At 35.9% G+C, this 25,230-nt stretch overlaps 2 protein-coding genes across 2 annotated transcripts in view; both read right to left on the bottom strand.

Moving 5' to 3' along the window:
* Positions 1-208: 208 nt before the first annotated feature.
* psat1 (phosphoserine aminotransferase 1) lies at positions 209-8,116 on the bottom strand. Its single transcript, XM_034034305.3, has 9 exons — positions 7,918-8,116; positions 7,227-7,287; positions 7,056-7,125; positions 6,387-6,592; positions 4,971-5,143; positions 4,269-4,438; positions 4,023-4,151; positions 3,028-3,165; positions 209-823 (listed from the first exon to the last, which is right to left on the bottom strand). Exons 1-9 carry the CDS (start codon positions 7,975-7,977, stop codon positions 718-720), a joined length of 1,113 nt encoding a protein of 370 aa, XP_033890196.3. The 5' UTR covers positions 7,978-8,116; the 3' UTR covers positions 209-717.
* Positions 8,117-10,785: 2,669 nt separating this feature from the next.
* cep78 (centrosomal protein 78) overlaps positions 10,786-25,230 on the bottom strand; it is a 39,523-nt gene continuing 25,078 nt past the window's right edge. The window contains exons 10-16 of the mRNA XM_034036054.3: positions 25,017-25,143; positions 24,477-24,525; positions 23,922-24,053; positions 16,917-16,994; positions 15,661-15,827; positions 14,113-14,263; positions 10,786-11,717 (exon numbers count right to left, since the gene is read on the bottom strand). Of these exons, the coding sequence (XP_033891945.1) occupies positions 11,526-11,717; positions 14,113-14,263; positions 15,661-15,827; positions 16,917-16,994; positions 23,922-24,053; positions 24,477-24,525; positions 25,017-25,143 (896 nt within the window). The 3' untranslated portion in view covers positions 10,786-11,525. The remainder of the gene's footprint in view (positions 11,718-14,112; positions 14,264-15,660; positions 15,828-16,916; positions 16,995-23,921; positions 24,054-24,476; positions 24,526-25,016; positions 25,144-25,230) is intronic.

Below are 25,230 nucleotides of genomic sequence, written 5' to 3' on the forward strand. Positions count from 1 at the left end.
TGGTCTACTTGACTTTGTTTTACCTACTCATAAGCCGAGCATGATAGAGTAGGAGGGAAATCTGCGTCCTGCCCATATGTCCCTGTGCAGTTTCAATGTGTATTCTGACTGACTATACCCGCTGACTATTTGTTTTAATACCCTGAAGAATTACCTGCTTGTTGAAAGGAAAAACCAAACACAGTACAACAAACAATACCCAAGTACATTATTACAATGATTACAAGGCATTTAATAGTGTTTTTAAATTCCTCAGATATAGTTAGAAAATTAGATTGACGAAATGTCAAGTGCTACATCAAATGACAAGACACCATTTTTATACAAAAGTCTTCACTATATATACAGTATGCACACACATTATACAGTTATGAATGTCAGAACATGAGGTAAAACATTTACAAAACTAAGTTACTGTAAGTAGACAAAGTTTATCTAAATCTGCTGGTATCCTAAAAAGACAGAATGTAGTGTTGGATATTCAGACAGTCATTACCACCTTTTTAAAACAGAATGATATTGACAGACATCCAGGACAGATAATGTATATTAAGACATTAGTCCCTGTATTATATAAGGCACAAATACCAACATATATTTATTGTGTAAATTAATGACAGTTTTGCAGTAATACCCAGCGTTTCTTGGCTTAACTATAGAATTCAAAAACACCACTACATATGCTTCTAACAAAGTACCAACTCTCAACACAACTGTCTAGGATTGGTGTGTCTTCATAAAAACTTTCATAAATTCTGCAAGCTTTCTTGCCTCTTCCACTGTGATAGCGTTATAAAGAGAGACTCTGATTCCTCCCACAGACCTGAAATGTAAAGAAGGAACCCTCTTAATACACTATTTCTGAAGTTAGACAAGGCAACAGCAGTGGCCAACAAAATAAAAGTAATCCACACATTATTCATGGGTTAATAATAATAATAAATGTGTAAAACAATTCTCACTTACACACACAATTGGATTAAAAATAATTACGCTGGATGGCACTCTTTCAATGCGGTAATGCAAAACAGTGGGAAAGAGAACTTTATTTTATTTTTAACACGTGAACTGTGTTATATTTAGGCTTGCTACTATTAGATTTAATTTTTTTTGCCAAATCAATGATTAATATCGACGTTTATTTTAGAAATGTTTTACCGTTTTGTTTTCGATCTTTATTTTTCAATTCAAGCAGAGAATAGGTGAAATCGACCTTTATGCCATTGAGAAACGTGTCATTTAGCGAAACCCCTTTATCATATTCAACAAAACCATGGTTACCAACATTCTAACTGAAATAATGTATGGTCACAGCAGTGCTATACCTTGTATAGATAAATATCCTACACAAATTAAAGAATTGACTCAAACCGTAGGAAAAAAAGAAGCATATAAGTGTATTACGCAGACTTTTATAGTATAAATTTACAAGTACAAATAATATGCACAGAACAAAACATTAGACAGTTGAACAGAACTAACTTGCACTTATTATTCAGAGTCTGCGCTCCCCCCTCTCCTGCTTCAGCACAGCTGGACTCAAAGTCACTGGAAGGCAAGGCAGACTGGCCCGCTTCGTCCTGCCGCGGAGACTTCAGCCGTCGGTCAGGGTATTGTGCAAAATATTCATTAAGCGTTTTCCTCTTGCGCCCCATTTTCAAATTAAACTAGTAACTGTCACCGTATAGCTATAGCAAAAGCTTACCTACACCTTAACCAGCTAATTTCAAAGTAGGCGCTTTGAATGACAGGCGCTGTAGCTGGCAAATGAAAGTGCACAGTCAGTGCAGGTCATGATGATTAACAGTCATTTAAACAAATGAGAGCATTGTAGTGCTTCTTCAATCAACGAGATCCTGTCAGAACAGGGTGAAATGACAAGGACAGTGAAACTACAGTACTAACGGACCACTGAGGGACAGGACAGACAGGAAGTATAGAAACTACGCAAACTAGAGATATTCCTAAATGATTATTTTTGGTAAGAAATAAATAGGAGAGTGATTTTACCCACGGTTATCCTAAATAAATTTCCCATTTTTTGGGAATTCGACATTTAACAAGCTTTACCGATTAATATCGAAAAGTAGCAAGCCTAGTTATATTGAACAATTATACACAGTATTTTTAGGGAGCATTTCTCTCTATTTGCATACATGAGCGTTTTATCAAAGAAGGTTGGCGATCATGTTTGGTACTTGCAAGCAAATGACAATAGTTTGACTGTGAATATTCTGGTCACTACGGCTCAAAGTGAAGTCTCAGATAAGATTAACCAGGCTGTGCTGAACATAAAACCCATGCAGTTTTTAAAATTTGGGGAATATGTTTTTTAGTAATAAATATTTGTTTTTTCAGTTGCACATAGCATAGTCATATATAGGATTTAAAATGTACACCCTAAAACATAAGAAGGTGGGGTTCAAGATTTTTTTATCTTTCTATTTCATAATAAAAGATTCAGGGCCGAGTTATGTATAATAAATGCATCTATAAATAATAAACCTAATGCCTTTATGATTTGTCTATAAATTAACAACTTTTGTAGTACATTTGGGAACGCACTACCAACATAACTGCAGTGCAAACAATTCCAAACAGCCAGATAAAAATAAAAGCAATGCAGTACTCAAAAACAACCTGCTTGACTTCTAACCCACTTTCTAGCTGTATTATTTATCTGGGAACATCCAAACCTTTTAGGATCCCCGAGCAACAAAATGTAGCATTGAAAGGAATGTGTTTCATTAGAGTACAAAATGGAAAATCTACAAATAGCCATCAAAGTTGAAAACTTTACTCTTTTTTCCTTCACACACACACCAGAGGAAAAGATTCATCAAACCTGTGGCTAAACAAAAAATATATAACGTTACAAAATTACATTACAGTATTGTGTTTTTGTTTATCTATTCGGATACAAAATTTATATCAAAGTGTTATTTAAGAAACATGACAGCAAATGAAGTGTCCTCTGAATTTTGACTCGTCCTGAAAAAAGAAATGATAAAAAAGGAGTCTATATACCTGTGGCCTTTGAGAGAAATCATACCGAGTTTAGCAGCTTCATCCAAAAATGTTTTTTCCAGGGCTGCGTCTCCATTATTATTTCCGATTCGGAAAGGAATGTTCATTCTGCTTCTGCTTTTCACTTCAACAGGGCACCTTTTATTGAAATTGATGCATTTTTGGTCAGTCTCAGAGAAATGTAATAAATAAATCAAGGCTTTTTAGCAGATACCCATTTCCCCCCCCCCCCCAATTTCAAAGACACTAACAGTTTTTTCTATGAATGAAGAATAAAACTAAAGTATGGGTTACAGTAATAGGTCACGCTTAACTTTAAGGGCCGTTTGTTTATTAACCGTTAACAAACAGCTAATAAGCATGTTCACGTACGTTATTTATTTTCTGTTAACTTAGTTAAATAAATAATATGCCAACTAAAATTGCAAACACCAGAGCCCTATGGATGATCAATACCCAGTCAATCATATGCTTGAAATCGGTTCAGATTGTTACTGTAGTAATGTTTAGCAAATTAAATCAGGTTTTTATTAACCCTAACCTAAAAATTAACAATGTTTGTTATCAGTTAATAAACTAAAAAAAAAAAAGAGCCATTAAAATAAAGTGTGACCCAGTAATATGCTACAGCTAACAATTAGCAAGCTTCAGGTTTTTTTTTTTTGCAGTGATATGCTGCCCCCTTTTCCCGGAGATAAATACTGACCTACATCCATCATATGTATGTGACGCACAAAAGGTACTGTCCATATGGCCGGACAGGTTACTTCATATACTGTATGCCCAGATTGTTGCAAAAAACTTAAGGATGTCTGTATCAAGTGTCAGCACAGTTGGATAAGCAGTTCTCTAGAGATCTCAAACTGTAAAATGTGATATTCAGATGTACAGAATGATAACAGACACTCAAGAAAAAAAATCTTAATCTGCGACTGTGTGTTGCTTAATTAAAACCACTACAACCCACAAACAATGAGAATAATTAAAATACTTACACATAGAATCCATTAGATTCATTAATCAGGTCATAAATCAACTTTGATTTAGTGATGTTAAGTTTCTCCATGGCTTTAGCGCTCCCATTGTTCTTGATCCATTCAAGGACCAGCCCCATGATGTAGATACTAGTTTTAAAATAAAAAGAAATGTGTTAAAACGCAACATTTATAGAACCACCAACACAATTATCTGACTTGGGTGTACCAACAATTTACAAGTGGGCAGAATAATTTCCGATTTACCTGAAACATGGAGGAGTATTGTATATGGAGTTATTCCCAGCCTGAATTTTGTAGTCCAGCACAACAGGGCATTCTTTGAGGGCAACTCCCAACAGGTCTTCACGAACTATCACCACTGTCACCCCAGCACAACCAATGTTCTTCTGAGCACCAGCAAAGATCAGACCAAACTAAAGAAGGAGGAGGAGAGGGGGTTATTTAAGCATTTCACAAAACCAGCGGAGTTCTATATTTTCCCATAAGCAACTGAAATTTAAAAATAAAGAAAATAAAAAATGGTATGTTACCATGAAAATGTGTTTGAAGTTCAGAGTCTGTGATAAGTGTTAAGTTACTGCTGTGACTAGACACAATAAAAGCTGCTTGCAAGGGTCTGATGCATCAACACGTTTCTGACAAGATATGGTAACTTGAGATTTAATTATGTTTTAAACTAATCCTTCTATAGAGGATTGTGTGGTCTACAAGGGTATGCACTGCCTTGACCCAAGAAAAATCTCATTTTTATTCCAAAACTGCCAGCTTCTGTATATTTTGTTTAAAACAGATTTAACCCCATAGTCAGGATCTTCAACCCAAAGCAATAACTGTACAGTTCACAAATTATATTTTCAGTGTACAACAGACAGTGTCTTCCATTCCTGTAGGGATATATAAGGCCTAAAAATGAGGAGAGGGTCTTGAATTTAGAACAAGCTTTACCTTTGAGACATCCACCGGCTTAGATAAGAAATTGGATGACATGTCACAGGCAAGGACAGCTTCTTTAATGTCAGGGATAAAGTCAAACTCCACACCGTTCACTGTCTCATTAGAGCAATAATATACATAGGATGCACCAGGGCTCAACTTCCAGGTGTTGGGGTCTGGAATTTCTATGAGAAAAAAGTAAACATTTAAAACCAAGGAATTTGATGCATTTTATTTGTACACATTTTTTTTTTTTTTATGTACTGAACAAAAAAGTAGCATCTCAGAGGCAAAGCTGTGGCTTGCACTCAAGTTAGTGGAACAACTTCCCCAAAGTTTTTTAAAACATGGGATCCTGTTCCCGAGATGTAGCCTTTGGGTGCAATGAAAATCTATCAATTGTATAAAAGTACTTCTTGAGCCCTACATCTATAGCATGTAGAATAAAATCTCAAAAATATCTATTCAATTTGTGAAAGATGAATGTCCATACCATGTTTCTTTACAACTGAACTGTATGAAAGATTCTCATTATAAGCATGGCATATTTATGCATGTTTGGGCACCTCAACTTCCGGATTCTAGCGAGTCACCGCCCCAGTTTGAATGATCGCACCCCCCCCCCCCCCCCTAGGTTTTAATAACCATGTGCAAATAATGCTGGAGGGGAAATATCGCGGCTCTTCAGATCAGATGATACAGACTCAGTCTGCAGGATTACACTTTCCTGTTACACTACAATCCTTTTTTTTTTTTTTTTTTTTTTAAGACACCGCAAGAGCTGTAACTCAGGCATTTATTTGTATTGTAGCGATACACGTTTGTGTGTTTTGTGATGTATTTCCACTGTTTGTGTACTGTAATTCCTACTGTAATTGTGTTCCCTTCCTGCTCTGTTTTTCTCCCCCACTGCTGGTGTGTTTGCCTCTGTCTCTGTCTGTGTGGTCCTATGCCTTTTGTGTCTCCCTTGTAATTGGCTGTTTGTCTGTGTTTTGTCTTAATGATAACTCGCCCCCTCGGTATATGCCTGTTGTCAGGGATATTGATCCCTTGCCTGCGAGGGATATAATGTAATCACCACTATAAAACAGAACTGCTGACTGTTGGTTTATTCCACTACTTGCACACTGGAGACAGGTTTAAAAACAACAGGAAGCAAATCTTGTGCAACACTCTGTAGTCATTCCTGTCTTTCATGTTATATATAAACGTTAACTGATATTGTAGAAAGGGGAAATAAAATAACCGATTCTGGACCTTTTACAGTATATTGCCTGAAACTACTTATAAGGTGTTAGATAGATATGGATAAACTATTCAAAATGTGTGTGTACCGTATTATTGTATATATAAGCTCATGCGTCAATTCAAAAAGGTGTGGTTATGCGGTACTGTATTTTATTTACAGCTGAACAGTTGGATTCTTACTTGTATAGCTGTCCAGTTTAGGGTGGACAATATTCACTTTGCCATACTTCTCAGCCTCTTTAGCAGCCTTGGCTGACCATGCCCCAGTGACTATGTAGTCAGCGCATCTTTCTTCCTTCAATCCTAGCAGGTTCAACGGCACTGCACTGAACTGAGCCGATCCACCACCTTGGAGAAAAATCACCTTGTAGTTCTCAGGAATGTAACTGCAGGAAACAAAACAAATGTATTGCCATACTACAGTCATTATCTAGAAATGTCAAAATGGAAGTTGCAATGGAAGTGCAGAGAAAGGCACAGAGGATTTCTGAGGAGGAAACTGGTGTTTGTGAGGCTTTTGCATCTAACCGTCAGAAAATATTCCAGGAGAAGGGATACTATATATTTACATCAGGGCATTAATAACCTCTGTCCCCACAAAGTTCAACTGCTTACAAGAATGCACGCACGCTAACTTTGTAACAATGTAGCATACTGGCTATTTTTTATATTTTATTTTAAATGAACATTTAAAGAATGCTGTCACAAAAATAAAGAAAAACTAGAACATTATTCAAACAATCACGTTTAATAGTAAACATAACCGTTTCGGTTTTCCGTTTAAAACTACATTCGTGCAAGCTCTACAAGAATATTTAGCGTGACTACAAATATTAAAAGTTAACTTACAGAAGCTCGCGCAAAAGGTTTTCTGTTGAATTCAAGATTTTCGTGAAATCTGCAGACCTGTGACTCATCTCTAAAAAGAGCATGGGGAAAAAGCAATTACGATAGGGTAGGCTAATATTAAAATAATGTTTGAAACCATCTTGAAAAGCAGGGTAGTTGAACAGCACTTACCAAGGACACTGATGCCCAGTCCTTTGTAATCCAACAGCTCTTTCTGTGCTTCAAGCAAAACCTATTGAAGATTTGAAAGAAACAGTCACAAGTGCACCAAGGGACCACATTTTCATTGTCGCCAGCAACCGTAAACAAATGAAGCGTCAGCAAGAAATACCTCCCCAATTCATCGTATTTTGTTTTGTGACAGAGATAGATAGATAGAGATGAAACTTAAAACTAGTAATGGTTTAACTTTTGTTTCTACTGCAAGTACAAAAAAATGGGTAAAGTACCGTTCACTCTGAACACGACTACTGATGCGAGGTGCGCCTCCACTGCTGTACTATCATTGCAAAGCTGATGCAATCCAATACACTTTATAAAACTACGCGAATGGTTGTTTGTTTGTTTGTTTTCCATAAAATAATCTTTGCCATCGCGGACAGTACTTATTTTAACTCCGTCTTACACAGGAATCAAGACTCTGACAAATGTACAACGTTGCAAATGTGTATGAGTGACCCTAATTGCATCAGTTGAATACTTCATTACCGTAGGTGAAAGTTCAAATGCAGCTCCACAATTTCACTAACGAGTTTAAAATAAAAAATATAAAGCATAGCATTACACACCAGGACTAGTAGAATAACTGAATTAAATAACTGCACAACACTTAAGATACTAGGTACCACCAGCACGGACTTACCGAATGTGGAACTTTAGCAGGTCCCGCACCAAAATTGACTGTTTCCGTCTTATTCTCCATAGTATTGTTCAGCTTACTTCTTACTTTAAATATATACCGTATATTTTTCCTCTATCGACGCCAAGACACTATTTTTTTTTTAGTGCAGGTCCCTGTCCTGTGCACTGGAAATTTCTATCATCTGCAATATAAATGTTGTTGTATCGACTATTTTCATTGGCCGCTTTCACATGGTGACTGTGATTGGTATCAACCCATTGGTTACACGAGTTTCTACTCTGGCATAATTGGCTACCAGGTTCACGAGACCTGCTCGTGATCAGAGCAGCTCCATGCAAGTCTGCACACAGATTGCACCATCCAGCGATCAATTCAATATGTCGCCGACAGTTGCCTGAGCAATTGCTGAGTGTATTGCATGATTTTTTGCATGTTTTGTTATTGTGTGTTTTGTGTTCCAGGAGGTGCCCTTTTTTTATATACTTTTTTTTGCTATTATTAGAACACTAAATATTGTGGGTTATATTGTTTTATTTATAACACTGTACGTAGGTCCCTAATACATTTCAAGAAAAATAACTATTTTTAATTATTGCAAATACCCCTTTTAAAGATTGATACCTAAAAATGAATATTTAATGAAACCCTGAGCTTTACCCTGCCAGTTTTAGCAGTAACACATTTTAACTAAAAGTAGCCTACATGTTTTTCACATTCCTACAAAGTATTTTACAAAAAATAAATAAATGTAAAGTTTATGTTGAATGTTTGTTTTACTATATATATTTTTTTTATTATATTAAGGTTTGTGCAAAAAAAAAAAAGAATGCTGTATTACAATGGCAGTTGTAATGTTCTAATATTTTAAAAAAAATGAATTAAATAAAAATATCTAGAAAACTAAGACACTATCTGAATATTTTTCATACAAAGCCTGCAAACTAATGTTACTCCAGTCATTCAACAGCGTTTGTAAAACTATTACAAATATTAAACCTGTCTAACCTGGCATTGCTTGTGACCAGAAAATTGTGCCAGATAAGTGTACTGTAAAATATTGTGCCTGAAAAAAAGGTATACATGACAAACTATTTGAACATTTTGGAAAACTGGACTACAGTAGGCCAACATACCTTTGGAGTACTGCCAGGATACTCTGGGGCTTATGTGGTGTATTAGAGAGCAGCAGAACGCGGTGTATCTTGGATAGATGTAGTGCTGCAAGGCCATTGCTCTTATTGTCATGACATTTAAAACATAATTAAATCTCAAGTTACCATATCTTGTCAGAAACCTGTGTTGATGCATCAGACTCTTGCAAGCCGCACTTATTGAATCTAGTCACAGCAATAACTTAACACTTATCACAGACTGTCAACTTCAAACACATTTCCTTGGTAACATATTTTTTTCTTTTAGTGTTTTAATTTTACTGCACAGGTACCATACCCAGGAAACATGTGTCTATTTACGCAATATACCTGATTGTAACATAGAAAATAAAACCTGATGACTTCAGTCAGATTTACATTGGTTTTAAACATTCAAAGACTTACAAATGAGGTCGGATTCCAGAATATGGATTTGTTTGGGACCTCCAAATGATGCCGTTACAGAATGCTGGTTTGTAGGGCAGCGAGGTTAGACGTGCTTTACTGTGAATTTGGGTCCTGTCTCTTTGAATAATTTAAATGCAAAACGTACAAAAGTCCATGTGTGTTTTTTGGATTTTACACTTTGATAGTGTACTTGTTTAGTGTACTTTGATAGGATTTATTTTAGATTTCGATTCTACAGTCGCAGACAAAAGTATTGGCACGCTACGCTTTGGGTCGTCGCGTTGGAAAATAAACTGTCAATCAGCCTATGAGCAGATGGTATCGGTGTACTTTGTAGAATGTTTTGATACATGGCTGCATTCATTCGATCTTCAATCACACGAATGTCTCCAGTTCCTGAACTGCTAAAACACCCCCATATCATCATCAAACCACCTCTAGGTTTAATTGTAGGTACAAGGTTCTCTTCATTGAAAGCTTTACCTTTATTTTCTCTCCAAACATACTGTGGCCCTTTTTTTTGGTGGGGGGGGGGGGGGGGGGGGATGGTTATATTTTAGTCTCATTGGAGCAGAGAATTTAGTTAAAGAATGCTTCAGATTCCTGTGTACCTTGTGGTTTGCAGCAGGTTCTGCAAAGCTTGAATGAATGTATTTCTATTTTGTGTTAAAATGACACACCCCCTTCAAGGCGAAACATAACAAACATTTTAGATTTTTGTTTTAATACCAAGTAATTGGACAGTATTGTGAATTTTTGTTTTAATACTAAAAGATTTATCACGCCGTAGCTAAGGCAGTATACATAATTTAGATTGAATCCTCCCCTAGTTTGTGCTGATTTCCCACTTGTCCGTTTTAGTTTATCCTGACTTTTTAACAAAGTGGTGGTCATTAAACATTCAAGAGTACTTCACAACCCCTAGACTTCATGAAGACCAACAAGTCTTCTTCATTTACTGTTTTGTGTCTTTACAAGAATATTTTTTTCACTTTTGACTGCTCATTTCTCTTTCATTTTATCAAGATAGTAAATTTTTTTTTGCATGTTGTGTTACCAAACATGTATAGAATGGCATTCAAACATTTAGAAACACTTTTTTACCATTAAAGTTTGGTGCTGTATAGAATTCTGTGTAGTATAGACATCTGTATATGTATGTGTTCCTTCACCATATCCCAGTGTGTCGTCATAGATATTTATCCCAAAGTAAGAATAACCTTGAACACATCATAGGATAATGGATATATCCATATCCATATTTTTTGGTTGATCATGATGCACAAATAAAAGCTCAAGCTTTACTTGCTTCACTGCTGATAAAATGTTGTTTATTTATGTACTTGGTCATTGGTTAAAAATGCAAAACAACAACAAAAAAAACAATTTTGCTTAAATCTTTTAAATCAGCATCACAATTAACAAATATTTACACAAGTTAAAAGGGAAGAAACTGATTATGCAGAACTTACCCTTTTGAAATATATACTTGGTATGTTTATAAAAATACTTATGGGCATTCTTTCTTTTTTTTAAAAAAAAAAACAGAGAAAAGAGAAAGGGAAGGCAAAAATGAGATTCACTTTATACAAAAAACAAAACAAAAAACCATTTAAGGTCATGAACAAATTGACATCCGGATCAAACAGTTTAGATGTACGTGTGTATGTTTGAACTGTTCATTATTTTACAAAATTGAACAAAATAAAGGCATTTTCACTTCTGTAATAACATAGAATACAGTGAGATTTTGCCATGTTTCAAAAACTAAAAGAACAGAGACTATCTCAAAATCCCTCATCAAACCCATCTCCCAGGCTTCTAACAGAACGGACACATTGGGATTTCTTATCTAGTCTTCACAGTAATCAACTGGTTTCGGCTTCTCCAGCTACAGCAAGAAAAGGTACGTTGACAATGGTTTGTGAACCATTCTTTACGGATTTGCTTCTGCTCCCATTACTTTGTCTGTGCACCGTTTCCAAAGCATGCTTGACTTCTACCAACAGATGGATCTTCAGACAAGCACTGAGGTTTCACAGATACCTCTCAAAACTTTCTCCCAGAAGCTGAGGATTCCCCACTGCTTTGGCTTGGGTATTTCATTTCAGGCTCGCTTTGACTAGACTGCAAGCTTTGTGAACCAGATTTCTGCCATTCTTTTCTTGTAGGAATTGCACCATTTCCAAGTTCCGCTGACTTGAATACAGATTGAGTATGATCTGTATTTCCAGCAGCAAACTACAAAATAAAAATAAAATAAAAATGTACATTCTTTAAAATAGTCTTTGACTTATACACTGTAACAAACATTACAGTATCATGGAAGGGCCCACGCGTTAAATGAAGAAGGAAACATATATAACATAACAGAGAGTAATTTACAGACACACAATCTTACCATCTTGTCTGGGCTAGCAGTGTTTTCTGACTCAATAGTCATTAGTAAATGCAAAAGCAATCCAGCACTATAGTGGAGATGGTTATTTCTGTACATTTTATAATCGAATACACATGATTTACTAAACGATTAAACAATTACACTTTACATCAACTTGTCCCTGGCAAAAAAATGATGCTTACATAATACCAAAATTGAAGTAATACAGTAGCTTTTTTTATTAACAGGAAGTATAATACAAGTACAGTATGCATAATGAGCAACTTCTGCATAGCAATTAAATTCATCATAACTTACAGATTATAATGACTCAATAAACTTAATTGGACAACTATAAAATATAAATAAATGTTTACCTTAAATAACATGTCTCATTAAATGTGGTACATACCTCCCGGTCCTGGGGTATGTTCTGCTACATGAAGCCTTTTAAATAATGTAGCGCAGAGTAGATGTTAAATCACTGAATGTCATTAAATAAAAAGTTAAAACTTGTTTTTTATATAACCCTGTCCTTCAACAGCACTGATAGGTAGTGTATCTTTAGAGATCATTTCAGCCATTAGGTTAGTTATTTGCTCCTTTGTGGAGTGCATTTGGTGGAGCAAACAGTAATGGTTCGTTGTGATTTATCGGTACTTCTGTTGCTTGTGTAAGGCGCATTCCTGACTCATTCCACTGTACAACCGAGACGCGCCAGGTCCGTACCAAGCCCTCAAAGTGCGGTTAAGGGGACCCTGGGTTGTTTTTCCACTGCAGAGCCGAGCCCAGCCGTGCTACTGACGTCACACACGATGAAAGTTGTTAATTATTGTTATTAATTAACTCAGCTTGCCAAAAGATGTGCAAACAAATGGTGTTAAAAAATAGACCAAGGGTACAGCTGTATCTTGCATCACTATATTTTGTAAATATATTTAGGAATGTCTTTATAAATCAACATAAAATCAACAAATTTGACTGATTATATTGACGTACTAAAGTTAAATTTGTTCTGTTGAAGGGGAAAAAAGAAGGTTTTAAAAATATGATTTGCCAAAGATATCTCGTTTAAGGATAGTTGTTTTTTTTCTAGTTGTTTTTTGTTTGGGTGCTTAAAAAAAGAATCTGCGCAAACGCAACAAGAGCCGTATGTTTTTGAGTGTGAGTTAAGTGTACCGTACCTCCGGTTTATGTCCATTTGCTTCAAATCGTCAGAAATTCAGGCATTAACTTTCTCATTTCTGACGCACGACTACAGATATTCCTGAAGTAACACTTCTATCTGCCCACAGAGAAACTAGAACCTGCACTTCCTCAGCATCCCAAGGCTGTACTTTTCTCTCATCACACTCTCTGGATGTCATTTTAGCTGTTTTTCTTTCTGGAGTGTACTGACTGATGCAACATAATGATGCAAATCCTTAACCCCGCCCCTGGCTCAGCTTAGTTGGATCCAGATGTCTTGTGAGGCTGGAGTTTCACGGTTTGGTTCTCGCTCGGCTCGACAAATAGCCAGTGGAGAACCACCCGTACCCGTACCGCACCGAGCCCTCACGGGTCGGATGTGCCAGTGGAGAAGGGGTATCTGTCTCACAGTCAACAGAGCCCGAGGATTGAGTCTGGAACTCTCTCTGCAAGTAGGTGTATGCTTGTATCATAGGTGGTTATTATTGTCCCTATGCTGTTCATGTAGCCCAGTCTTATTGCAAAGCATGAAATGTACTGTTTTAGTGTCTACTTTGATAAAATGTCCCCAAACAATAATTTCATTTTTTATATTTATTTATTTATTTATTTTTAAAAAAAGCAGAATGGAATTTTTGAAAAGGTTTATCGGCTGCAATCTCATTAATGTTCCGTTTGGGATCGGCTTGCTTATTAATATAAATCACCATGGTTTAAGTATAAATAATTCTGCCAGTTTTAATATGTGCAATGGTGCATTCCAACCCCCTCCGTTACCCATAGTTACAGTAATGGTATCACCCTGCACTTTTAAGAATGTCTGTTCTTTTATGTCAGGAGCTTGAGTAATTTAGAGCCATAGCAACAAATAATTATATTTAATATTTATTCCTAGTAATACGTTGGGCTGCAGCGGCAGGCTTTGTGTGGTTAATGGGCCTGTTCAGACCATTTACATTTGTTGCAATACAAAATAGATTACACAATTAGTAATTTTCTAAACGATTAACAATTTTCTTGTTGATTATTCGAATAAACGAATAAACTTAAGCCCCAAGCTTCACTCACCTGGCTTGCAGAAGGTCGTTCCTCTGCTCTGTGGTCTGTGTCCTCTGTTAATCGTGCTTCAGGTTTACCAACAGTGGAAGAAAACTGGGGCCGTCCCAATGGTCCAAAATCAGACTGACTGATTCCGGCCATAGATGCAAGCTGCCCCAGGCTACAGAATATTAAATAATAAATAAATGAACTTATATCTAAAGAACTGACTATAAGAAACTAAAGGGTTCATTTTACAAACACTGTTGGAATAAGCCACAGCTGGAATTGTTTTAGAGCATTTTACAAGGGGATCCACCTAGATTTGTCTCTTTTACCCACACAAAATCTAATGTATTGTGTGGACTACATGTTCTTGGGGTTTCATAATAAATGGCTATTTGGAGATGTTAGTATTTCTTGCTATTGCAGCTACAACAGTAAACTATTTAAAAAAAAAAAAAAAAAGACAGGAATTGTTCATTATCCATAACAATTAAATACTCAATAGTGCTAAATTTACAAATACTAAAAAAGAAACTTAATAAATGCAATTACAATTCATAATTATTTTATGAATTGTTCACTACTTATGAGCCGAGTAATAAAATGTAAATAAAAATGAACAAACACAAATTTTGTTGTAACATCAATTTTGTTTGACAAAGTCTTAAGATACATTGAGACATTTTGCTGCCCATTGTTCTGCAAAATCTCACTCTCCAATGCACCAATTACCTATATTCTGTCTGAACTAGTTCCGTTTGTTTTATCCTTCTTTGAGATGACAGTTTAATGAACATGTCCTGTGACAAGCAGTATGAACAAAGACAGTTTAGAAAAAAAAGGAATTAAATCTTTTGGAAAACTTCCACTAGCAGCTTTATAAATCGAAAAACTCATCTGGCGAGGCCTTAGTATGCAAACTTCATAGTGTTTTCTAACTAACTCAGAATCTAGGTCATGTGAAAAAAGAGTGCTGTAATTCACAGCTGCCTTTTGAAATGATCCTCTATTCTCAGTGTACCCAGTGACTGAAAAAAAAAAAAAGATCTAATAAAAAACAATGAAAGATATTTCAGAAACAGATTACAGCAATACATTATGCAGGATTAAGGGATCAGTTTATGTATTATGAAATTATTTAGTAGTGCGTTTCAATCTTGATACTACATTCTATTCTCTCCATGCTTAAAGAGGAAGTAGCAGGGTTCCGAAAAATATAGCGTTGCATGTCCCCACGTATTGCTACAACTGTTTAAATAATGTACCTGCAATTTATCTTTTCATTGTTAACATCCTGACAACTTTTTACACTAAAACTTTAAATTCGGTTTCAAAGCTCTTTTTAAAATGACAGGTACTTTATTTAAACAGTTGTAGCAACATGTGGGGATGTAGAACGCTATATTCTACAGCTTCTGCAGAAACACTAATAGTACGCAAGCCAATACGTGTGGGTACATTTACATGCATCGTCAGGACTAAACCTGTGGGGGAAAACTTCAATACATAGGGGCTGTCTTTTTCCTGGTTTCAACTCCATAATCTCTGGGAATACCTGAGAACATGACTTACCCTGCATCTTTAAGAAGGTCCAAAAAGGCATGGAACTTTTTAAATGAAGTCTCAATACTCTCTAGCACTGCCTCATCTTCCAGAATACTTGACGTCATGCACTGTGCATGTAGAGCCTCGGACAAAGAAAGGTTTATGTTTCTTATTTGTGCGTTTTCAACATCCAGCTGAAAGCAAATAAAAATGCACATTTGAAGTAAAGTTTTTTCAAGTTGCCATATATATATATATATATATATATATATATATATATATATATATATATATATATATATATAAATAAAATCAGACTTGTAGTTGAGTCCGAGTCCCGAGTATCGAGTCTGAATCCAAGTCATCAGGGTCCGAGTCTGAGTCACTATCATTCGAGTCCGAGTCAGAGTCAGAGTCACGAGTCCTTGAAACAAACTCAAATCAATTTTCATTAAACTAGTGGTAGTCGTGGGGGAACAGTTTACCTAACAGACGTTGTCTGATATCCCTTAGGAAAAATGCAAAAAAATGCATAAAAAAAAGGAACACACACAAATAAGCATCGAGAGATCCAGTATAGAATAACTTTCATATTTGATATTTGGAGGTCATTTTTTTTTTTTTTTTTTAAACCAGGTCTCATTTTGGAATCTGATCTTGCATCCTGAATCGCACTGTTCCAAATTCCCAATTAGCGCACATTGCTAAGCAGATGTAGAGCTTCATCTGAAAGTAATTGTGCACTGTTTCCTTTGTTGTAGCCTATTTCCTGCTGTCCATATCACAAAAAATTATTTTCAGCGTATTCCCGTTATCTTTTATAATTCAAACATCGGAGGTAAAGAAACAAGGGAATATTTTTTGTTAACTTTGACCTCAGGAACATTCGCTAGAAGAAAGAGTTTTTATTTATATTTTTAACATTCTAGTGTATGCTCCCTCCTACAATAATGCCAGTGGTCTGAAATGAGAGGCGTATTGTGGAAACAAAAAAAACAGCATTGTTGTAGGAGGGAGTATGATATGGATACACTGCAATCCTTAGAATTTTATTTCTGCCAAACATTCCAAAGTAAATGTTGAGAAATAGATTTCTTATTTGTGGATTAAAAATGTAAAAAGTGTCAGCAATATGCTTAAATATAAGAAAATAGTTACCAGCTTCCGGACTATCGCAATTGGCAACGGGCAGAAAAAAACATTTACACTATTCAAAGCAAGAATGCTTTAAAGAAATTATTTTGTATAAAGAAGCAGTATATCATGAACAAACAAATCAGTACCTCAACCAATCGTGCATCTGCCTTGGCTCTTGCCCTTTTTTCTTCCCTTAGCCTGAGTCGACACTCCTCCAATTCTACCTGCATGCAAACATTATATATCATTAATACACTGTGTAGTCCAGCAGCCTTCGAATCAACAGCTTTTCATGCAGTATCCTTCTGAAATAAGTTACAAATACAAAAAAACAGATACATGTTTTGCCTATATTTCTTAGTACAGATATATTTGATTTTGCACTGTATGTACAGTCTGTGTGACAGTCTGGAACGGGGAATTTGTCAGGGCAACATGTTCCAGAAGACCTGGAGTGACCAATTAAGTAAATTAATCAGCTGTGAGAATTATATAACCAGCTAGCAGAAAAACTAGATTTAAACTTAAGCCACAAGGGGGCTCCAAGATGTCAATCCTGGAATTTACATTTATGGGGGAAGTCAAAGTTCACATATCCCATTTTCACCTGAGAGATACTGAAGATAAAGGAAAAACAAAAAAATATCAAGCCTAAATAAAACACCAATAACCTGAGTTGCATTCGCTCACAAATACATAATTAGTAAGGGCAGCAGTGTGGAGTAGTGGTTAGGGCTCTGGACTCTTGACCAGAGGGTTGTGGGTTCAGTCCCAGGTGGAGGACACTACTGCTGTACCCTTGAGCAAGGTACTTTACCTAGATTGCTCCAGTAAAAACCCAACTGTATAAATGGGTAATTGCATGTAAAAAATAATGTGATATCTTGTAACAATTGTAAGTCACCCTGGATAAGGGTGTCTGCTAAGAAATAAATAATAATAATATAATGTTGCATATACAGGCTAACCTCACTATAACTAACCCCCATGGGACCTGGAGAAATGTTTATTATATCAGTGTGTTCACTATAATAGGGTTTGGCATTTTTATGTATCAGAATAATGACAAAACAGCAAATTTGAATTGAATATCAATATATACTACTTTTATAAAGATTTCTTCACATTGATCAGCATTTAAACGGTATTGTGACAAGGTACTCATGACACCTGTGTGGGTAACCGCATTGCACAACAGAGAGACATGGTTCTTGAAACGTCAGCACAAACGGGTCATGTGACGCTACCAACGATGGTAACGCACAGAGGACACATACAGAAGACAGGCAGGCAGCAAGTCTCAAATCGAGCGCCCGTCTGTAAACAATCATTTGATCAAACATAACTCCAAAAAGCACACAAAACAAACCCGTTTCCACATACAAATTACTCCAACACTAATTTCCCCTGCGCAGGGGAATCACCATGCTACAGGTATGTTTAAAAGAAAACAGTAAAGAAATGAAATGAAAAAGGAAAGAATGTACACTTACATGCTGAATACAGTAATTACATGTCCTTTCTCTTGAAAAAACTATCCAGTGTAGAATGCTCCTCACGCCCGTTGCCTGGTTGTAGTTTGTGTGAAAATGACGGACAGGCAACGATTGCATTCGTCATGCATGATTCGTACTACAATAGGTCATCTTTAGCGTTATCTTTGAATTAGTCAACCATGTTCTTTGTTTTCACTGAGAGAATAACGCACTTGACACCGTGGAAAGTTCGGTCAGTCAGTACTGAGATAGTTGTATCCGGGTCGATCCTGTATGTGATCGTTCAAAGAGGGCTAATTAGCATTGAAAAAAATCATTTCTTGCTGTTGGGATCGTTGTAAGTCGTTATATGTTCATTACAAGAAGGGTTCGTTTTAGTGAAGTTAGGCTGTATATATACACATTTTTTTGCCACCATAGTGCCGCGGTAGCACCACTATTGTTAGGGCTGAGTAGGCAGTTTAATGCTGGACTTTAAGCACTGGACCCCAATTTCTGTACTTTAATTACCTTTGACCCCATTCAATGGATTTGGATGTGTGGTCCCTTTGGTTAGATCTCTCGATGTGGGCCATTTTGTTCTGCTTGGATATGAAGATTCAGAGATTCAGATAGTGAAAAAAATGTAAAAAAAAAAAGTTTTTTTGCGGTTTTCTGCTGTTTTTTTTTTTGTCAGTCTCCAGCTCCCAAACAAACAGTTTGGAATTTTTGTTACACAATTTTAGGGTACAAGGGGACTGGCCCTGAATAGTGCCTTTTTCTCATTTGGTGAAAAAATATTAATCTGTTCCTGAGTTATAGGGGTTTAAAATTTTGGTTTTGGAGTATGCTCAGTATAGCTCTTGCAGTTTGATGTTTAATCTCGAAAAAGGAATTGGCCTCACGACAAAATATTCTTTTTCGCGAGGGTCTAATCTTTGTCAGAATTTTTTTTTTGTTCGTGAGGTGGACATTTTCTTTTGTGAGGTTCTATTGAAAAAATAATTTGGACAGCCACCGCCGAGTCCTCGGGAGAGGTTTGTCCGGGACAGACAGCACTTCCCGGGGCAGCAGTGTGAGGTACCTGCCTTACATTTTAATTGCCGATACCTCACACAGCCTCTGTTTGAGTTAAAAAGACATTCATTTTGTTCCTCTGCTATCCATCTACAGGAATATGGAACTGGTTTGTTTATCTCCAGTAAAAAATGAAAAAACAACTATTAACCACTGCCAGGTCCTTGGTTAATAATAAAAAACATATAGTGTAGCAGCAGGGTGGCCGTGCAGAAGGAGTCCATGGACAATGAACTATACTGATTGACTTGGGGAGGGAGAGGGGCTGGGAGAACCTATGGACCCATTATTTATTTTTGTTGAACGTGTGTGGTTGTGCTTGTGTGTTACTGCTCGCTCTGTATCTCACTACACTGGCTCATTCTCCCTGCCTGCCTGTCAGTTCTGTGTGTGAGGTGATGACATCACTATAGTGTAATGGTTAGCACGTTTGCATAGCACGCCGAAGATCACTGGATTGAGAACAGGGGAAAACTTTTTTTTTTTTTTTTTTTTTTTAATATTAAATTATACTTTTATACTAACATAATTGATAAGTTTTTGTTTATGAGTGCGAACATCCAAAATGCTAACAGTGTATTACATTTTATATATTAAATATTTTAATAGTAAAATTAAACGTCCTTGCCTGAAAACTATTAACTATTAGTTTTTTACATATTTTTTTGCTGAGAGATTATTTGTATTTGGTTTTATTACTCAGTTAGGGTTGATATTAAAACTACAAAAGTAGGGAAATGCAATGTTAGGGTTTTTAACCCCAACTCTGCATTCCCTCCCACCCCCTTACAAGCAGTGGAAGGGGCAAGGTAACACAAACACCCACAGACAGCCATCATCAGTTAAGACGAACAACATACAACTCTCTGCAGACAGAACAAGAGACATCCATAAGAGCGGATATGTAAAATGTCGGAGGAATGAATTGTTTTAAATACCATTATACACAGCTGTAACAATTACTATATTCATACAATTATTGTTTTGAGATTCAGCTTTTATTAGGGAGCTCCCCTAAATCCCTTGTTTAGAAATATACAGGGTATTAATGCTTGTGACAGAGTAGCCATGTGGGTGCGTGCATTCACTGCTGAGTGACAGGCAGGAGATCGAGATGGAGATTGAAGTTGATATGCCCTGCAGGCGAACAGGATTTATTTACATATCAACACAATGAATAGCTCACTTGACACTGCCAGCAATGGCAGCGCATGGAGCACATACAACACAGTGTACAAAACCTTTGGTGGGATCTACAATATCTGAACTAATCTTCTCTGCTGAAGAGGCTGATCATGGCAGATAAATGGTTAGGGCAGATACATGACAGATTACTGAACTTTTTTTCTTCCTACATGTTCAACACCGATTAAAAAAAAAAAACATGAAAAAACCCTTGTTTGCAACATTTTATTCCATAATTTGTGTTTTTCGTTTAGTTAAACTGCTAATAGAAACTCTATTCCGTTTTTCAAAATGTCAGAATAAGTCAATTTAAGTACAATGTCAAAATAAATCAAAATATAGATATTATACTACTACTGTAAATTCCAGTAGTAACAGTGTAAACAACTGACAAGTGGTACTTGAATGGATTTAAAAGTAATAATGAACAGTGCAGCAGTAACTAAAATCAAGTTACACATCCTACATCACATCTGTATTAACCTATTTTATTTTAGCTTGTCAAGTACCCAAACACTTCAAGAACATATCTGTGTTACTGAACTTTGCTTTTACAAATTTGTTGTAGTAATTAAATTTTTACTTGAACAGTATTGCTTGCATGAATTAAAGCAAAAAGCAAAGCAATAAACTAAACAGTGCACCATCTAATAACCAGTAAACAAAACATCTTAGTGTTGCATACGGTGCAGTACAATTGCATTAAACATCTAGCTGTACAATGATACATTCATTTTGTTTTGTTAATCAGAACCATAACCATACACATACTTTGCAAATGTACCACTCCATTGCACAGACACGAAGAACAAGTTTGTGTGTATTAAAGTCATTCAAAGTACTCCATTCAAACAAAATGTTTTCAACATTGGGCCATAAACACTCTCCTCCTCTATCAGCTCATTTTTCTTTCAACATATTTTTTAATTTGTCTTTGTATCGTCTCCAGTCACGTACTGTTATTTCTTTAATTCCAAACTCTTATGCATTGCGATTTTCAAGCTTTTCAGCAAAGCCAACAACGTGCAATTTTAAGCCTGTTGTATGTAGCTTTGTCATTTTTTGTCCGACTGTCCTACTTGATCCCGTCTCAAAAAATAATCAGGTTGTCGACAGTTAAGTTTGTGCGAGCCATAACCGTGGCTGTAGTTATCCCATTTGTATAGCATTGTTTGTGGCACTGGTACAGTAGTTTAATAAACACACTTCCCCCTTTTAAGAGCACCGTAAAAATGCCTAGAAAATCGACTTATACAATGGTTTTCACAATTAGTTAAGTAATTGAGAGCTCAGCTGGAATGAAAACTAGCAGACACATAGGTCCCCGAGAACCAGGATTGAGAACCACTGTTCTTGAGTGTCCTGAACCAAAAAAATACACATTTAAGTCTCTTCTACTAAAAAATGATTTTTTTGGATACATTTCAAAGATAGAAAGCCCAAGTCAGCTAAAAATACTAAAGTTTAAAAAAAAACAACAATACAAAATAGGTAAGTTTTTATGGTTTCTGAAGTACTTTAGTGTTCCCCAGAGTGTTCTGAAAAAAAGAACACCAATTCCAAGATGCAATTTTAAAAAAAAGAGATTTTTTTGTGAATTCTTAAAAGAGAGTCAAGTACAGCCAAAAAAAAAAAAAAAAAAAACCCTCTAGGGGAGCAACCCACTAACAAAGTAAGTTAGCTTTCATTTCTCTTCATACAGTCTTCAGTTTCATATAAAATTAATTAATTAATTAATTAATTAATTAATTAATTAATTAATTAAATTAATTAATATGGTTTGATAATTTTATTTACAAGCATAGGTCTGCAATTTATTTATTACCACGTTAACGTTTTTAGTTTGACACATTTGGGGCTACCCCCGAGAATAATTCAAACTAATCTATAGCGCCTTTCATAGTGGACCACCATCACGAAGCACTTTACAGAGGTAGACTGTGAACTGTGCATTATATGCAGAGTCACTTACAATAGGACACTGATTTATACGCGGATAGAGCACAAGGAGGTTAAGTGACTTGCTCAGGATGACACAGTGAGTCAGTCAGTGGCAGAGAGGTGGGATTTGAACCGGTGACCTTCTGGTTACAAGCCCTGGACTTTAAGCACTGGACCACACTGCCTCCTACACACACACACACACACACTACAAAATATACTACAAAACAAAGAGGCTGCAAACACTAAAATTTCACCTTCAGTGATTTCTGACTAACTAAAATGCAAACAAATCCATCTCGACGATGTAAATAAATATGACGTTCACAAACTCAGACTCCTCCGAGAATTCTGTGCCGCAGTGAAGAAGTCAGACGGACAGGTCTATACAAATGTTTCATGTTTAATGTGAATTTTATGAATTATTGTACTTTACAATGTTCTTCAGATGTTATTTAAAATGTAATACTTATGAATTCTCATGTTCATGGTATTTATTTATTGATGTTATTTATTTGTTCTGTAACAGCTATATTTAAACAAAACATATACAATCATATTTAGTACACAACCTTGCCTCCACTACTTTCTTGACCGATTCATAAAACAAATATGGACTGCAGACCTCGGCTCATACTAAAGGTGTACAAAGTAAAACAGAAATACAAAAGCATTTTGGATGTTGCGGATATAAAAACAGTCTTTTATCACTCAATCATTCATCCTTGATCATGACACACTTGAGTGACTATGACTGAAGCATATGCACTTAATCACCTAATTAGTGAGACAGCTGATTGGACACTGGATATGGAGTGATTTCAGCTGTTGAATTGCAAGCCTGAATAAAAGCAAGAAGATCACAGAAAAAAAAAAACAAAAAAAACACAATATGCCACGTCTGTCAAGAGAGCAGCGCCTTCGTGCAAATCGGCAGGACTAGGGCAGCATACTGTGGCTCGCAGTCTTGGGTGCTCACAGCCAACAATTTCAAACCTGGCAAGATGGTATAACCAGACACACTCTGTCAATGACAGGCCACGAACTGAGAGACCAAGAGTCACAACACCTGCCCAAGATCGACAGATCATTTTGCAGCATCTTCGTGATGTTAATTGTTAAATCAGCACAATAAAAAGCACCTGCTCTACAACAGAGTTTGTCATTTTTCGATCACATCTAGTGAATTTTATCATGTTTCTTTTGATGCTCAGTGTTTGTATGTATGTGTATATATATATATATATATATATATATATATATATATATATATATATATATATATATATATATATATATATATATATATACACACATACATATATACATATATATATATATATATATATGCGTTCTTTAAAAGTAGCATATTATTAAGGTGATTTATTTATTGTCAAGCTTTTCGCTCACACTCTATGAAATGATAATAAACGGTTTGACTGAAGTGCAAGACAAGTGCAAGTGATTTTATACCTGTAGCCTCTTAAACTGTTTTACATCGATTTTGTCTGGAAAGCTGGATACTGTAGGTCCCTGCAGATTATCGTCCAACTCTTCTGTTTCTGAAAAGTCACTTTCTAGAATAACCTTCACAGGACTTCCAGCCTGAAAACAAAAATACAAATGGAGGTACATCTGAAAATGTTCATAAAACAGCAATTACAAGTGTACATTTGCAGTTCACTGTCACACTTCTAACTACTTTACATTGACAGAATGTTAAATGTATAAAATGGACGAAGTCAGCCTCTGTCCCGATTGACCTAAACTCTCATGGAGGGGAGAAAATTGAGCTTGAGACTAAGATGGGCAGGACAGGAAACCACCTCCAAAAGAATAACTTAAAATGACCTTAATTGCATCTATGCAAGAGCAACAGACAAAAATGCGAGGCCTATTGGGGAAACTTTCTCACTTTCTGAACTTCAAGGCCTCAAGAAAAAAAGGTTAAGAACTACAGTAATCATTAAAATTACTCTAGGCTTAATATATTACTGGCACCCATAATACACAAAATATATACTGTACCTGAATTGTCTGATCAACAAAAAAACTCTCTTGTAACGACGAACACCCTCTGAGGAGAGATGAAAACTTGACAAGTTTCTTTGAACTATAAAAAGGGCAGATCTTAAGCGTAAGCATCACATTCCTACACAAAACAAGTGTTATGAGTAAAAGGATAAAACATTCTAAATTAGGCTCGTAATACTAAGCAAAGCTAATACACAGTATATGAACCATTAGCCTTGTTCACTTCATTTTTTTTTTTTTTAATGTAGACATATTCTTTCAGTTTTAATTAGCTAAAAAAAAGTGTAATATTGCAAAACAGAAAAATAAAAGGACTGGTATTTAATCTTTTACCTCATAAAAAGGGGGAATAATGTAATGTACGGAATGTGCTTAATTTCAGATACAATTTATTTGTAAAATCTAAATTAAACTATTTGTTAAATTTAAGGGTGTGCATGTGTACATTAAAAAAACAAAAACAACAACACCACCACCACACAAAAAGGTCACCAAGTTCAATTACAGCTAAAAACAATCCCATGTTCATCTTACCTGTGCCTGCTAGCACGTGCAGCAGTACGCCAAGGAATATAACCATGAGCCCCAGGTGGTAATGGCTGTGGGACATCATATCCAATAACAGACAGACTTTTCCCATTAGACGACAGTTTCCGTGGTCCTAAAATAACAAAACAACATCAAACTACATTCAGGTGGGCCACTGTTTTTTTTTTTCAAATATGTTTAATGGAATAGCCAGGAAACA

This window comes from Acipenser ruthenus, chromosome 1, assembly GCF_902713425.1.
Source record: "Acipenser ruthenus chromosome 1, fAciRut3.2 maternal haplotype, whole genome shotgun sequence".
Lineage (NCBI taxonomy): Eukaryota > Metazoa > Chordata > Actinopteri > Acipenseriformes > Acipenseridae > Acipenser > Acipenser ruthenus.

Bases quoted from the DNA above. Each gene is read 5' to 3' on its own strand.
- psat1 (XM_034034305.3), bottom strand. From the start codon at position 7,977: ATGGAGAATAAGACGGAAACAGTCAATTTTGGTGCGGGACCTGCTAAA. The intron at 4,439-4,970 runs GTAAAGCTTGTT...CTCCTTCTTTAG, and splicing joins AGCCGGTGGATGTCTCAAAG to TTTGGTCTGATCTTTGCTGG. The intron at 4,152-4,268 runs GTAAATCGGAAA...TTTTAAAACTAG, and splicing joins AATACTCCTCCATGTTTCAG to TATCTACATCATGGGGCTGG.